Source organism: Alosa pseudoharengus, unplaced genomic scaffold, assembly GCF_046254945.1.
Source record: "Alosa pseudoharengus isolate Yale_2024_CS ecotype anadromous, Long Island Sound unplaced genomic scaffold, YU_APseudo_1.1 YU_APseudo_1.1_scf_12, whole genome shotgun sequence".
NCBI classification, from domain to species: Eukaryota; Metazoa; Chordata; class Actinopteri; order Clupeiformes; family Clupeidae; genus Alosa; species Alosa pseudoharengus.
In genome coordinates, this window is record NW_027468587.1 from 18,820,101 (window position 1) to 18,837,123 (window position 17,023).

Below are 17,023 nucleotides of genomic sequence, written 5' to 3' on the forward strand. Positions count from 1 at the left end.
ACAGATGTGCTGAATGACCGCAGCGGAATCATACACAGAATGTGGTGCTGTGATGTCCACGGTTAGTGCCGAGTGTAGTTTCGCCGGTTGCTGTCCGTGGTGCTGATATTGTTTCTATACGCACCTAGAGTGTTTGGCTGAAAGATACAACTGAAAGGTTGCATGCCATAGCAGAAGTGACTAAAATGTGTCAGTAAATCCCTGACGTGAGATTTTCTAGTTTTTTTCTAACAATAAACCATAAGTCAATGGCCAGATGTATCGATATGACCATAAGCCTACTGCTTATTTTTTCACATTAGTTTATTCATGATGTAAAATGTGCCGCATCCGTTGTTATATTAGGTTATACACGGTTACTTTTCCTGTGTGGTTAACAACATCTCAGCTATCTCATTCTCTTTTTAAGAAAACAATCCACGTCCACGAAACATTCCTTTGCTATCCACGCATCCTCGAGACTGCAATGATTCCCTAGACCTCAATTCCGCAATGAACGAGCGAGGTTTTTTTTGTGCCCCTTTCACTTTCTCAGCTCCTGTGACGGATTTGACCACAGAATTAAACATTTTGAGTGGTGTCTAAATATAGTCTCTGAAAACGAGGGGAATAGACTGCAGTATTTAAAAAAAAAACTCTAAAGAATGTCGGCATACCATAACAGTGCTACTCTGAATTAACAGCAGAAACGAGTCGCATTCAGACTGCAATTGTTTCAGAATCTGCCTTCGCAAGACTGTATAAACATCCATTTCAAAGTACACATATTTCACCATTATTTTGCACTGACTTACATGTTGATCGAGGCAGAAAGGCAAAGTGAATGGATATGCTAACAACATATTAGTTGTGACCATAAATAGCAGAGCGAAAGCAAAGTTCACCTACAATAAATAGCCTACTTGTAGCCTATTCGTAAACCGAATAAACAGAGATAGGCTACAACTTGCTTCACTAAGAGCCAATTCCCATTGTTACAGCAGGCTTTCGTCCGACATGGTCAATATTACATTAAGCTATGTAAGAAGGATAGTCCAAAAAAATGCACAACTGGTGCAATTCAGTTGAAGCAATGTAGGCTTCTCTGTTCAGTGTTCCAGTTGCAAGCGATTAAAATGTTCTTACCGTGCCTGTTGTGCGCTTTTCTATATTCCATTGGCCAACAGTTTTTAATCTATGTCTGTACAGATTTATTTCGTTTAAATACCACGCAGGTATTCCTAGCTGGAGCTGCTCTATTAATCTTGAATCCCCTCCCCCCAAGTCTATCGCGACTACGAGTTTAGGAGACGGGCGTCTTGGCGGGGGTGGGGAGTGGGCATCAGCATCGTGGGAGTGAGAGGTGATGCGCTCCCTTCTCTGCTCCAAGAATAATCATGGAGATGGACACTGTCCGGTGGCGCATTGATATCGCATGCGTTCGAGCTCAGTGACGGAAAAGCAACTGCCAAACAGGTTTTAAGAGACATGCCTGGTTCGTCTTCCACTGAGGAAGCCCATATAATCGGAAGAATATTAGACTACCAATCCAGTTAGTAGGCCTAACGCTGCTCATATGTGATAACAAATTCATAAAATGTGGTTCATACCAGTGTAAACATACTGATTCCAAGGTTCATTGTCACCAATAATAGGCCTATATTTGCATAGTTGGTAGCCTACTTAAGTTAAGTCCACTTGGCATTGTGTCCAACTTAAAAGCTGGAGTGGCTACAAGAAGGTCTCCTCACAACTCATAATTTTGAGGGTTAGCAACAAGATGTTACTTTGTAAGGGTGAGGGCTAGGGTACCTTCATCATGCAATTTAGTTCTGTCAAAATCTTCAGCAAGGATTATTGTAAAATAGAATTTGAAATGCAAGCTGACTGAAGTTGACTATGTTTGTCTTAAAGATGATAAAACGTTGAAGGGCCATTATGAGTAGGCTCTGCCTATTCTTAGCCATTCTTGAGTGCAATGATGGGATTGTAAAGGTCAAGACCATCACATGTAAGGCTTACTTACTCAAAAAAAGTACAATGCACATCCATTTTCCTTTTGTCTATAGTGTTGACCATCTTTAGAACACTCATAAAATAATAATAGCCTAGGCCTGATAAAAAAAATAAAAAGAAACTGAGTAAATATGGCAATGAAGTAGTGAAACATCACAATCTTTGGGAAATTCTTCAAAACGAATAAAAAGTAGCCTATGGCTACATTAAAGATTGTAGGTAAGCTCATATCAGACGCTAAAGAGTGTGGGCAGGTGGGGGGCAGTCCATAAATACTAATTTGGTGACTGTTGCTATTATGGAGCACAGTTTCTATGGCAACTGATTCACTAGATTCCTGCAGAAGCGTTCCCACGGTGACATGCTATGCGTCTGATTTCCCGTGGAGGGATCCAAATCATAGCATGGTGTCTTTGAGGGCAGAGTGAGATGGATACTGCTCTTTTAGAGTAACATTAGAATAAGCAACTCTGTGCAGGTGTTCGTCTGAGCCTAATGAGGACCTTTATGATAATACCTTGTCTAACTTAAATGAGGTAGGTCAACACATCTCAAATCACTATGCACACTATTCTGTGAACTTTTAAACCGATCTAAATTAGTCAAGCGTTTCATAAAATATGTGCAAAGTGATTTAAGATATGGTTTGATATGAGGATGATGAATTATTCTAAATAACAGTATTTGAAATTAGGATGTTATTCTATGATGGTTGCCATAATTTATCAGCATAGGCTTATATGTAGGGTATTTTGGAAGCTGTAGACATAGGATGGTAGCTCTTTTCAGGCTTTGATATTATTTGGCCCTGTAACATGTAGCCTAAGCTGGCCTATAAAAGTGTCTTAAACAATGAATCACAACAGGCCTAAGCTATAGGCCACAGTTGACTTAACATGCAATACTACCCTCACCCTAAACCTCTGAAATAAAGCAGTTTAATTGAATTTACATCTCCAAATCCATTTTGCATAAAGAAACAACCTATCATCAGAAATCCTAAAGTTAAGCTAAATCTGTGTTTCCCCTCTCTTCTGTGTAAAAATACCATATTTAATCATCAAACATGTCCATTCTTCTACAAAAATGTTATTTGTCTAGCCTGGGTGAACCCAGACGAACAGGTCTGTCTGGAAAAGAGCCCATTCCAAATCAGCAAAAAACCCAGGATCCACATGGGGCGGGCTTTATGTGATGACAGACAGAACAGTGCTTTCAACACAACCAATGGCTGCACTGATGGTCACAGGGTAAAACAGATAGGGACGAGTATTTTAGAGTAAACAGTTTAATTTAAAACCTGCATTTAAAACCTTTCTTTACAAGAAAGATATGTTTGGTAAAAGTTTAATGCACCAATTTAAGTTTACTTTCACTGCTGGTTACGCCCCTGCAAGTCAATGGAGCCTTTCCATACCCACTCTCAATCTCAGTTAAGATAACTCTAATAACTCTATTATCAGTACACTCATCCATGAAAAGCGAGGGTATTGTCATTTGTTCCATCCATCTATCTGTCAGTCTGTGTCTGTCAGTCTATGTGTGTGTGTGTGTGTGTGTGTGTGTGTGTGTGTGTGTGTGTCTGCTTGCATGACTTACAGTACTGGTCCAACTTATTTCTGGCTTTTAGACAAGATACAGTAGAGGCAAACTGGAATTTGGTTTCACTTTCTTATGAGGGGCAAGGATCTGCACCTAGGTCACCCGACTGTTATTGTTAAAATCATAAAAAAAAATTGAGATAGAAGACTATTCATATTTCATAGCTGTAGCCCCAAATGCCCGGGCCTAATGCACCCATTGAAAAAAAAAGGACGATGAGATGCAGATGAGATTACGTCAAAATACCAACTAGATATTAGCCTAACGTATATGCCTCTTGCAAAAATATGTAGACAAATATTTGGTGGCGTCATGGAACAGACTTTGGGAGAAACTTCCTTACAAGGAAACATTCCATGGCAAGGAAAACTGTAGGGCACTACATCTCATTTTCACTGGGGTTTTTTCCCCTTCCTATTGCAAGGGCACTTCATGGTGTTTTCTAACATCAAACTTCATGGTTTATTGTTTTCATCAGACACCTAAGGAACCCCAAGTTTATCTGACAGTAAGGACACCTATCACTTTTTTTTCCACCAGAGGGGCATCCATCAAGAAACCTCCTTAAATTGATGCAAGCAGAGACACCCTTCATTTCACTGCTTTCTCGCATGTAGTACACTACAACGCTGCATGCATTCAACTGATACTGTACAGGAAAGGACACACTGGAACACTGCCATATAGGGGATGCATAGAGGGCACTTGATCAAAGGAAGAGCACACATGCACTGTAAAAAAGGAAAAGTCAGCTGTCCAATTTATCAAACCATTTTACGTTAGTATGAAACGAAACCTTATTGTGCTCAAATAGTGGATAGTAATTGGATCACGTAAGGTAAGCGTGTATACTGGGGGGAAATGGAAAAGAGGGTGTGTCAGTAACTAAACCACAAATCATGAAATTAAACAAACTCATGTTTGTCTTTCAAACACATTGTTATTACGGTGAACTGACATATTTTGCCACAGCAATGAATTTATCCAACAGAATCATGTATCAACTATGCTTTGTTCCCACCATGAGTGTGTTAGGTATTGAGCATGCACACAGTATCAGTGGTTCCACTAAGTACATCTGAATGCCTACTCTCAGTACCTGTGTAACACAATGATGTTGAAATTCCAATTGAAACAATGTTGAAATTACCTGAATATTCATGTAAACTTAACATAAACAATTTCATTGGAATTACTTGCTCAAATTGAGTAACTGCAGCATGAATCATGTGTGTGTGTGTGTGTGTGTGTGTGAGAGAGAGAGAGAGAGAGAGTGTGTGACAGAGAGAAACAGAGAGGGGGGGTGAGTGTGTAGCAGCATAACTTGTTTTTTTGTATAACTGAGACAACCTTACAGGTGTACAGCTTTCATGGAAATATGACTAATCAAATTCCAAGTTGAAAACAGGTAATTTAGGGGGCTTTCTACAGTATGTTGTTTAATAAGGGTTAAAAGAAAAGGCTACATTTAGGCTTTCAATATTGCATGTTTATTTTACACAGCCAAAAATTCACAATTGCAACCCTAGAAGGCCTAGAAAACTAGACTAGTAGTCAGAAAATGGTTGGTGTTCTGGCTAGTACACTAAATTATAGCCTATTCCTATGTGAAATCTTGTGATCTGTTGCAGTTGCAGCTGCAGCTGAAGCAAGGAGCAACCCAACTCCACCAACTACTGCTATTGGAACTAATGTGTCAGCACCTTTGTAGCAAGGGGGAATTATTTTTTTAAAGGAACAGAAACTTTTCCCTCCGAACGAACGAAGGCAGCTAGTGAAACTGTCTATGGATATCCCACGTACCTACATGTTAATAAGGGATGGATTTCGGGACTGTTTATCAAAACCTCTGGCAAGATTCTAAAATAAAGTGTGACAATATATCATTTAATCATGGCGTGGTGACACATTCGACACGTTTATTCATACCTCGTTAGCGATCCAGGAACTACAAGTAAGCTATTGTTATGCTAGATATCGTTAGCTAGCATAGCAGAGATAAGTTAGCTTAACCAGACGTTCTCTGGCTTAACGTAGCGTAACATTTTAACCTATATTAACCTATCTAGTTATCAAAATGCATAAGCTTAATTTGCAACTTACAGTCAAGTGTCTTTAAATAACGGTTGGACGAAATATGGTCAAGCAGCAAGTAATGCAGTGCAAGGTACTTCATGTTTATAGCAGACGTTTCCGCTGCTGCTCAGTCAATGTAGCGCTACTTGTCTCGTTCTGGCCATAAATTGCTTGCTTGCAGCCTTACAACCTGCATAGAAAATGCTTCGACTGTCCCGTGCATGTCATCGACTGCTATTATTCACTCGATATCATTACTTCAGTTTCTGTGGTAGTATCGAGAGCTCTCTAGCTAAAGTTAACGTTAATCGTGCAAGCAATGCCAATAATATGTTTGGGCACATTATCACATTGCCTGGTATACTGAATTGATAGAATCATTAGTCAGAAAGAAACTGATGCGTTAACTTTTATCGTTAAGCATCACGTTTCCCAGGGAGTCCGGACGGAGACAGAACTGTGGGTGTCTGACTATTGTTTTGTTGCTGCCAGGCGTCACCATGACGGGACGAGGGCGTGGCAGAGGGCGGGGTCAACTGAGTTTCAACATGGAAGTGGTCGGAATCGGAAAAGGAGAGAATCTACCCCCGTCCACCCTCCAGCCGACTCCACTGTTTCCTGTGGGTTTATGTCTCTAATCTGTGGTCATTGCATAGTACAATTCTTGTGGTATCTTTATATACATTAACATGACACAAAATAGCTTGGTTTTGGTAACCTGGCTCTCGCCAGATGAATTTCGTTCTGCTTAGCTCTGCCTAGCTTCACTCACATCCATCTGGGACCTCTTCTTTATGGTAGAGCCAATCAGGATGCAGGGCGGGAGTTTCATAATTGTGACATAGCGTAGAAGCGACTGTGAGACTATTATCAGCGACACTTCAATGTATTGATCCCAGATGGATGAGTGGAGCTAGGCGGAACGAAATTCATCTGGCGAGAGTCAGGTTATGGTTTTGGTGACCTAACCTCTAAATCGTCACTGTCCCTCTGAAAGATGAGATATGGAAGTGTACAATCTACATTTCACCTGTCCTCACAGAACCAGTGCTGCATTTTTCGCTGAAATCTTTGAAATGTCACTGTACACAAATTATACTTTAGCATGTTTCACTGAACAGAAATTATGGTTTGTCTACTCTCCACACCTCTTGCAGCCCATGGAGCACAAGCCTGTTCCCTTAGTGGTGAGTGAGGAGGCAGAGTACATGCTAGCCCTGAAACAGGAGTTTAGGGGGGCCATGAAGACCTTGCCCTTCTACATCAAACCAGCCGCACCAAAGAAAGGTGAGTTTGCTGTAAGAACAATTTGACATGCACACCTGTGCCACAGACCATAACTTCCCTAGTCTCACACCTTGGCACATATCTGCTCGTTTCTTCATTCAGTTTACTGTAAGTCCTTTTCTTCAAAACTGTTGGCATAGCCCGAATAGTGCTGCCTCTGTGTGACAAGAATTGCCTTATCAATGTGGCATGTGCGGGGTGTCATGTGCCTCCCATATGTGACAGTGTGTAAATGTGCACAGACGAGTAGCCTATGCCATATCCCCTCGACAGATTTATACCACTATATTAAATGTAAGCACGGCCTCCACTGCCTTCTAACCCATTCCATACTGGTTTCACATTTTTCTTCCCTTTATAAAATATATTGGCAAAAAGATTTTTTTCAAAGCAGTCTTTGAATTCCTGTTAATTAACTATATGTCTGATCTCAAGTGTATGCCAGGCATAGTACTATGGGCTAGGACCTTTAATTATGACATAGCTGGTCAGGGGATATTAATTTCACCCTCAAAATGTTTGAATAAGGAAAAATAGCCACACTGATATAAGCAAATTCTTTTATTGACTCAAACTATAGTCACAATGTTTTCTATACTATACTGATCCTACAGAGGAAGATTTGACTTGACTTAAATCAACTGATCATCAAATCAGTCAATTTAGGCACTCTGTTTCGGAAACCCAATGCGGCATTTGGATGATGTATGCAGTCCAAAAACCAAAATGGTTTACAATTATTTTGTGTTTCATTAAAAAAAAAAATCTTTTCATTATTTTGGATCATTATTGGATCCAGGCTGTTAAGATATAGAGTACATGGGAAGATATTTCTCTTTGAGGAACTCTTAAGGGATGTTTTGGGAAACTCATGTAGAAAAGTAAACAATTTTAGTAAGACATACCTTCTTACAAGTCTTTGTAAAATGAGAGGTATTGGGAAGCCCAGCCCAATTCTTTTGGTGCCTAAAGCGTGCCAAGCAAGTTTTTGAAGACTTTTGTTATGCTTTTTCTCTGGTTAATTAGCTGTCTGCACTCTAAACTCTTCCTCACTTTGATGTAGAAATGTTAAATACTTTGGCCTAAGCTGAATATAATGTTGCAAAATAATTGTTCTGAGGACAGAGAGGAAAGTTGTTCACAAGTCAAGCCGAAAAAATCTACTTTTTATAGAAATGAAGAAATCGTAGCTGTGTCTGTGTTGGAACGGTTACTTCTACATCTTCCAATACAGATGGCAGAATACATGCCCTAAAATGTATGTTGTACATATTCTGTTACATAAATTAAACTGAGTAATGTATTCTGACTACTTTGGATTACAACATTGTTGTCTTACATTTTATTAACTGTAGATAACACCGTTATGTGAGACGTTGAGGCTGTAATAGCCATAGGCAAATGCAACAACAACCCACGACTCTGCTTTATAGTAAGGATAGATTGACATATACAGTAGGCCTATGTGCCTCTGAAACATTATTAAAGAAGAATTCTGACGATCGGTTCTACCTAGCTCGAGTTGCTGCAGCCAACAGCTAGAACTACAGGGCAGGTACAGTGCTACACTCTGGACTTACCGACAGTACTCAGTGACCTCGAGAAACAGAGATCTATGTGAAAACTCGCCAGAATTCTCCTTTAACCTCAATGTGTCAAAGAACCTGCAACAGCGATGTTTTGTCTAAAATCACTAAAAATATCACTACCAACACTAACATTGCCACCTAAACATTGTTTTCTTAAAAACACTGCAACAGTGGAGCCTAAGCTAAACAAAAGTAAATCTGTGAAGAAGGAGATAAGACCCTGCTGACTCAAAATCAATGCAGATTATTGAGGCCTTTTTGAGGTCTTATATTTACATATTTCAAATGTGAATATGTTGGCTAAAGTGCATGTAGTAGTGTAATGACCCAACTTATTAGGAGAGGCACTTGATCGATGGTTTAAAATCTTCTTTTGGGCGCTGATGCCTGCTGATGTATATTTCTTCTCTGACCCGTAGACGTGGAGCGCTACTCTGACAAGTACCAGTGCAGTGAGGCGAACGATAACCCCTCCGAATGGGATCCAGGTGGGACACTTATTCACCCATATCTCCCCAGAGTCATTTGGGAAACAATCGGTGCAGTAAATAAAAACGAAGTGCATAATTACACATTCCACACAGGAAGCCTGAGCGGAATCAATTTCAAAAGACTGTCGAGATTGCGCGGCAAGCATGAAATGACTGCATTAATTAAATAACAAATCACTGTGAAGTGGTTATTGATATGGTAATAAGCACCTCCAAAAAAAAGTTTCGGGGAAACTAATTAAAAATGTCATGTGTCTTAAACCGTGTCAAATGCTCACAATTACCCTGCCTGTCGTGTCTGCTTATGCCAGATGACTGTGGGCTGAGAAAGAGCGGGGTTCTGGAGCAGCTCAAGACTGAACTTCCCCCGGCTTTGTGCTATGAAATCAGCCGCAGCGATGCAGCAGCGGCAGGCTGAGGAGGTGTATTAAGAGGCAGCTGTTTCCTGGGAGATGTTTTTGTTTGTCTTATTTTTGTTTCCTCTCTCTCTCTTACAGACTGGAGGCGACTGCCGAAAGAGCTACGCACCCGAACAAAAAGACTCCAGAAAGAGAGTAAATCGTTTAACCTTTTTATGTTTTGCTAAAGCTCTCACCAGAGCACAGTAGCATTTTACACGTTTGATGTCATGCAAGAATCCCTTGATTAGGAATGTGAAACAAACATCAATCTCTAGTACTTCAGGTGACAGATGGAGTGTCTCGTAGAGATTGCAACCCCCCCTGTGGTGGCTGAACAGTGCTCAGTAGCAGGGTTAGGTAGCATTCTGAGCTATAGCTGATGCACAGTCTCTCTGACTCATCCTCCTCCCTTGGGAAATCAATAAGAAAGCACTTTGCTGGTTATCTGACTCTCTAGCCTTTCTGTTCTGTCTCTCATCTCTCTCTTTCTCTCTCTCTCATTCTCTCTCTTTCTCTTTCTGTCTCTCTCTTGCTCACACTTTATTGCTCACTTATCACTTCTTTTTATGTTATGACATGCTTTCTTCTGTCTCTTATGCCTGTCTTCCTTCATTTCTATATATTTGTGTATTTGTGATAAATCTGAGGGTGTTTTATCAAAATGCTGGAGAGAAACCCATATGAGAAGTGAAGCATTTACATCTGATGTTCTTCTGGTACTTTATTCCCCCTGTGATTGATTTGGCAGTTCATTAAAGGAAGACTTTTTCTGTGTAGTCATGTGGGTAGTGCCTGAAATGGATGTCCTCCCCCATCATTCCTTAACTCATGAATCTGCTTCATTCCAGAAAATAATGTCCCATCCAAACAAACAGTCCAACCTCGAATAAACAAAGAGGAGATTATCCGGAAATTAGAGGTAGGACTGTGTCATATGTTCGCCTGTTTTCCATTCCATATATTACACAAGCTTCTCTTATTTCAGAAGGGTTTTCGTCACAAGGTTCCATGCCAATTATAGATTGTGACAAGAATGCCAGAATATGACCTATGCTGCTTATGTTCATTTCATATTTTTAAAAATTCGGGTTGCTTCTGTTTTTGTTTGCTGTACTCATTTCTGCGTACAGAAGTTTTGATTTCACTGGAGTGATGTAACAGCTGGCTTGCGCATCAGAAACTCAGATGATCTGAGTTAAGCTCTTTGGATTTTACGCTCTTAACTTTGCTTGCTTTTGCTTTTTTGGGGGGGGGGTGATCCACACAGACTCTGGAAAAGAAAGAGGAGGTGCACAGCTCAGACGAGGAAGAGGGAGAGAAGAAGAAACAAGAGGAAGAGGAACAGGAGGGTGAAGAGGAGTACGACGAGGAAGAATTCGAAGAGGCAAGTCATTTTCTCCTATACACTCCTCTCACCTCTTGCCTTATGTTTTATCCCTCTTGACTAAACTGCCTGTGGATGTCTACACATTTCTTTGTCTCACACCAACAGGAGACAGACTACATCATGTCCTACTTCAGCAATGGAGAAGAGTTTGGAGGAGACAGCGATGACAACATGGACGAGGCCATTTACTGATTGACATGACTGATGGAGGACAAGAGATGGAGATCACATGAGAATGGACAGATCACTATGTCCTCCTCATAGACTGCCTGGCTATGTAATGGTCATCGTGCAGAATTTTACTGTATTTGGTGGAAGTGTCATTCCAGTCGGACAACAGGTGTAACAAGCACATGAAGATGAGTTGGAGGAAAGGCTGAGACTGCACACTCTTCTTAGCCATCACTCTGCAGCACTCCAGCTTTTATCGGAAACTCTTTTTTTTCTGCTCCTTCTTAAGAGCTGTTTTTGTATTTTTTCGACTAAATTACCGCACTGCCAGTGTGCATTAGTGCTCTTCGTGAACATCTTGTTAGATGTTTCAAATGTTACTGATGGTAATTGATGTGACCTGTTTTTTCCTCAATATTCTGTGTTTTATAAATTGAATAGTTTTATGGTTTTGTAAGCAATTTTTTGTATACACAAATAGTTGAGACTTTTTAGAGTTTTAATGTGTTTGACTTTTTTACCAATTTCTCTGAATGTTTTGTTTATGTAATGGCTCAGAAAATGTTAGAATTTTAGGAAAATATATGTATGTGAAATAAGAATTTAGATGTCCCACCGGTGTATATATGATGCCTGTCCTTGGTATGGAATGATAACAATGGCAATAATAAGGATATTAAAAGATTTAATATCACTGAAATAATCATTGGTATTTTGTACCATCACCATACAAATGCAGCCCTCCCTCCCTCTCAACATATTTTGTACCTTAGAAAATGAATGAATTCCATATTTTTTTAAGGAGTTAATGATGTTAGAAGCCATTCAAAGGCTTTGATGTGTTAAACCTTTGAATGATGGCATTATTTGGACATGCTTCCTTTGCAAGTGTAATTTTTCAAACCAAAGGTAGGGGGCGTGTTACCAATAGGGGAAAACAAACAGTGCCTTTACACCACAGGGTAGTGCTCGGCAATTAAGCATTTTCATGCACTAAATGTCAGGTGTGATTTTGTTAATTGTGTCCCCAGATTGGGAAGTACCGTGATCTTACTTGCTATTGGGCTTACACAATGGAGTGTCTGTTGAAATACAACAGGTGCAACAAGCACATGAAGAAGCACATGAGTTCTTATTTCTTTGTATGCGTTGAACATCCAGTTGGAGCAGGACAGCACACCTCTCTTAGCCATCACTCTGTAGCACGCCAGCTTTTATCGGAAACTTTTTTTCAGCTCCTTAAGAGCTTTTTTTGTATTTTGGACTAAATTACTGCACTCTCCGTGTGCATTAGTGCTCTTCGTGAACATCTTGGTAGACTTGCTTTTCAAATGTTACTGATGGTAATTGATGTGACCTGTTTTTTTCCCAGTATATTCTGTGTTTTATAAAGTTAATAGTTTTATGGTGTTGTAAGCTATTTTTTATACACAAATAGTTCAGAGTTTTAAGATTTTAAATGTCTTTGACCTTTTTACCAATTACTCTGAATGTTTTTTTTGTGTAATGGCTCAGAGAATGTTATAATTTTAGGAAGATATATGTATATGAAATAAGAATATAGATCCCTTTTTACCATGTATATATGATGTCTGTCCTTTTGTATGGCATGATAATGGCAATTATTATTTATGATTATATTATGATTTAATATGCACTGTAATACTCTGTACCATCGCAATAGGACAAGATTTAATAAGCACTGGAATACTTTGTACCATCACAATAAGACATGCAGCCCTCCCTCCCTCTAAACATAATTTGTACTTTAATTAAATTATAATTCCATATATATATTTTTTTAAGGAGTAAATGTTAGAGGCCATGCAAAGGCCCTGCTGTGATAAACCTTCCTGAACGATGGCATTATCCGGGAGAAAAGCTATTGGGCATGCTTCCTTTGGAAGTGTAATTTTTCAAACCAAAGGTAGGGGGCGTGTTACCAATAGGGGAAAACCACATGGTTGTCGACCTCTTTTACAGTAAAACAGTGCCTTTACACCACAGGGTAATGCTCGGCAATTGAACACTCTAAATAAGAGGTGTAATTTTGTTAATTGTGTCCCCAGATTGGGAAGTACCGTTATCTTACTTGCTATTGGGCTTACACAATGGAGTGTCTTATCACGAATGTTCTTATCACATGAGAAGCATATGAAATGTTACAGATCTGAGCTTATTTAATAGATTTTGTCTGTTTAGGCTGAATTTATTTGGGAATATCATTGACATGTAATAGTAATAGTATCTTATTGTAATAGTGAATTTGAATTTCCCCTTGGGGATCAATAAAGTATCTATCTATCTATCTATCTATCTATCTATCTATGTAGTATGTAGTCATTTGTATGTAATTTTGTCATAACCAGGTATCCTACTCATGGCCAGATCCATCCCTTACAAAAAATAACTTACAGTTATACTGTTATACTACAGTTATACTGTAGTTTTTTGAAGTACAGTGCAGTACAATAATATTTTCATGTCCAAAATATTGCATTTCTGCAGTAAAGTACAGTACTATATGCAGTGCAATGCAGTTTTTTCATGCCCAAAATATTGCATTTCCAGCAAATAATTCCTCAGAAACTGCAGTTTTTATACTCAGAAAACTGCAGTTTTGACACTTGCAGTTATTTTTTGTACGGCACACTTGGTGAATATGTAAAATATGGAACTTGCAGAAAAAAGACGTGCAACAGTGTAGTAAGATAATGTTTGCTTGATGTTCAGTCAAGCAAGGTTCAGTCCGTTTCTGTAACTGCAGAAGAGAGCCATGTGCTGAATATCCAGTTTCATACTGAAAACAAATATGGGAAATGTGCCATGAATTGTGATTGGACTAAATTAAACTCAAGTGCTTGGGTTGTGTCACTGCACAATAGTCCATGAGGCGGTGCTGAAGTATGTTGTGTATGTGTGTGTTGATGCTTCTTGTGTGGGTTTTGAGGGTGGGGGATGTTTGTGTGTGACTGAGTGGGTGAGAGGTAGGTATGGGGAGTTCTATTCCACTGTTGCTATGGCTTGTGCTTACATAGCTGTTGCTAAGGTTGCATTTAGCTCTGTGTGGTAGGTCTTAGGTCTACCATGCTGTGCTGTGCAGACCAGAAAGTATACAGTAGGCCTGTTTCAGAGTGCCTGTCAAGGAAAACCATGTCTGACAAAATGCAATGGGAATTCTTCATTCATTGGTAGAAATTGAGGTGATTTTTGTATTCATTGCTGATTTATTGAAGGTCATCATCATCTTGGAGAGAAAAGTCCCTCTGGTTAAATGCATTGAAAAGTGTGGCCACACTTATACCTTTTCTTAAAATAGTTAGATATATAGATATATAGATATATAGACTTATTCTTGCACTGTTGCACTGTTGGACTTACTCATTTGCACTATCATGACCACTATCACCATTGCACTATCGTGACACTCACTCACACTCAATCGTGACACTCACTCACTCACACAGAGCACCTTACCTTACCTTACAGTACTATGCACAGAGAATCACAGGCTCAGTCCCTGCCTCAGTCATTGCAAGCGCCTCTTGATTGATTAATCACCACAATGTGGATACTGCTTTTAGAATTGATTTAGATTAAGTGTTAGTTAGTATAATTTGTATTTTAGTATATTTAGTATATTTAGTATATTCTACTACTATCCTTACTGCTTAGTTGTGTTCTTATATTATATACTTTTAATTACTTTTTCTGCTGTTAGTGAATGTGTGTGTGTTGTCTGTATGCTACTGAGACCTTGAATTTCCCCTGGGGATCAATAAAGTGTCTATCTATCTATCTATCTATCTATCTATCTAAATGTTATCATTGCCTGTCAGAAATGGAGCTAACGTGTGCCAATTCATTGAAGGTAATCATCATAATGAGAAATTAAAAAACAACATAAATTCACTTTTCAGTTAAGGTTCCTCCAGTTGTTTAGCCATGTTCTTGGAATTAGTGGTGTCAGGAAGTTGGTAGCCCTCTCTCGGATGTCCCCAAGCACGCTGCCGGTGCCCAGCTGTCCACCTTTGATATTTCTCCTCAGCCAATGCCGGGACCATGAGTTCATTCTCGCAGTCTGTCACTGCCCACTCTGCCCCAGCCCACTCTGACAAAGGCCACACTGACAAAGGCCTCACTGAAGATCCGGAAGAGCAAGGTGAAACTCTGCCAACTATACAGCAGTGTTAATCGTGCCATAGGAATGTTCCTGGAAGATTGACGTCACTTTGTCTGTGCTCGCTGTGTCTTAAAATAAATCCTCAGTGTGTACTTCTCTGAACCTCATAGCCTACTGGGAAAGGGAAAATGCAGAAGTAGGAAGTCTTCAGAAGTAAAAGCAGGGTAAGACGGAGAAAACAGCTCAAGGCAGTTTTAGGAAAACAATTCCCGTCTGCTAGCAGAGCAGACAGTTTCTGATAATGTCAGGCAAATTAAAGGTGCAGAGGTTGGGATGTGTGATGTTTTTGTGAAGTGTTGATGGCAAGGTTCTTACTGCTATTACAGTGTACAAAGAAGATGCTTCTCAACTATCTGATTCCTGATGAAATGTGCACTGCACACTTATGTAGGAGTGGTGTTTTGGTAGGATAATCTATTCAAATGTATGGTTTTCAATGTCTGCCTTTAATGTGCTTCAAAACCCCGAAAAAAAAGCCTGCACATTGACAGTTTCAATGATTTCCAATGAGAAAGAAAATAGAACGCATGGGTTATTGTTCGAATTCTTGTTAGGCAGGTACCTGAGTTGTTTTTGTGCACTAAAGTTAAAAATAATTTTAACATTACACATTGAAACATGTAGGTCAGCTGATCTGGAGATGAAGAAACAGGGGAAAATGGGATGCATCCGTCATTCATTGCTCTGGCCTTCTAGAAGCCTCACTCAGCAGCTTCAGGAGCAGGGCTCACTCCAATAAGTCTGCTAGGAATAGCGTTGGGTCGTTATTCAGGGAAGTGTGGTCCTTTAAGCAGTGGAAGATTACCACAATCCCACAGCTCTGAAATCAGATCTAAGAGTGTAGGTCAAATGGAAAGTGAAATTTAGTGCACTATGCCTGGGTGAATTTCAATTTCAAAGAACTTTATTTTTTTGTTTGCACCTTGACATGTGAAACACATCAGTGCATGTAAAGTTCACCTATACACACTCACACACGCACACACACACCTCATACAACTCCCATATAGCATGCACATGCAACATACCATGCACAACATACCAAGCACATACAACATAACACACATACAACATAACACACACCACATTACATTAATTCTGACATTATTCAACATGATCTCAATTTTGTACTCATTGATGAGCTAGATCAGAGCACTCTAGAGTCTAGGGTGATACTCAGGGTGAGAGTTCAGACAAGCATGACAGTTTACAGTAAGTATAATGCACTTTGTATTTGGGAAACTTAGTCAAAGAGTGGCATTCTTTTGACATTCAGACTGAGTAATGAACCAATTAGTTGATTAATCAAAAACTAGATACTGTAGATAGATAGATAGATCTACATTAAACCCACATTAAAATGTAGGGTCAGCCGGGATCAGTTTTCATCTGTAAATCCTGTTCTTCTGGAAGAGGAGGTGATCAAATCCTTCTTTACATTGCTGGCTGTCAAAGTCTGTGGACTGACACCTACTATTGTAATGCATTGTAGTCTAAACCATCAAATGTGTTTGTTTCTGAACTTTCAATTGTTCTTACTACTTTGCGTGCAATGTCTCTTAATGTCATACTGATAATGTACACCTGGTTTCAGGTGTTGTATGTAAATCAGTCTGCCCAAGTGGCAGTGCTTCACCTGAATGAGAACATACTTCCAAGTAAAAGTTAGAAAATCACTGTCTTATTTTACATTGTCAAAATGTACAAGTCACAACATGCAAATGAAAATGTTGGAGTTCTTTTGCCATTTTTGGGAGGCTAGTTGGTTCTGACCACCTTGATGAATTAAGTTAGGCTAACGGTGGGTGCGTCCGACTGTGTTACTACATGCACATAGATGA

General features: G+C 39.5%; 1 protein-coding gene across 3 annotated transcripts; it reads left to right on the plus strand.

Moving 5' to 3' along the window:
- The first annotated feature begins 5,331 nt into the window (after positions 1-5,331).
- polr3glb (RNA polymerase III subunit GL b) lies at positions 5,332-11,702 on the plus strand. 3 transcript variants are annotated; one of them, XM_076280346.1, is made up of 8 exons: positions 5,332-5,551; positions 6,166-6,293; positions 6,831-6,960; positions 8,969-9,037; positions 9,538-9,594; positions 10,290-10,360; positions 10,709-10,825; positions 10,934-11,702. In XM_076280346.1, the coding sequence occupies exons 2-8, from the start codon at positions 6,174-6,176 to the stop codon at positions 11,018-11,020; spliced, it is 651 nt and encodes a 216-aa protein (XP_076136461.1). In that variant the 5' UTR covers positions 5,332-5,551; positions 6,166-6,173; the 3' UTR covers positions 11,021-11,702. The 3 variants fall into 3 exon arrangements, with proteins under 3 accessions (XP_076136461.1, XP_076136463.1, XP_076136462.1); XM_076280347.1 differs by lacking the exon at positions 5,332-5,551 and adding an exon at positions 5,608-5,764; XM_076280348.1 differs by lacking the exon at positions 8,969-9,037.
- Positions 11,703-17,023: the final 5,321 nt, after the last annotated feature.

Bases quoted from the DNA above. Each gene is read 5' to 3' on its own strand.
- polr3glb (XM_076280346.1), top strand. From the start codon at position 6,174: ATGACGGGACGAGGGCGTGGCAGAGGGCGGGGTCAACTGAGTTTCAAC. The intron at 9,038-9,537 runs GTGGGACACTTA...TCTCTCTTACAG, and splicing joins CCCCTCCGAATGGGATCCAG to ACTGGAGGCGACTGCCGAAA. The intron at 9,595-10,289 runs GTAAATCGTTTA...GCTTCATTCCAG, and splicing joins AAAAAGACTCCAGAAAGAGA to AAAATAATGTCCCATCCAAA.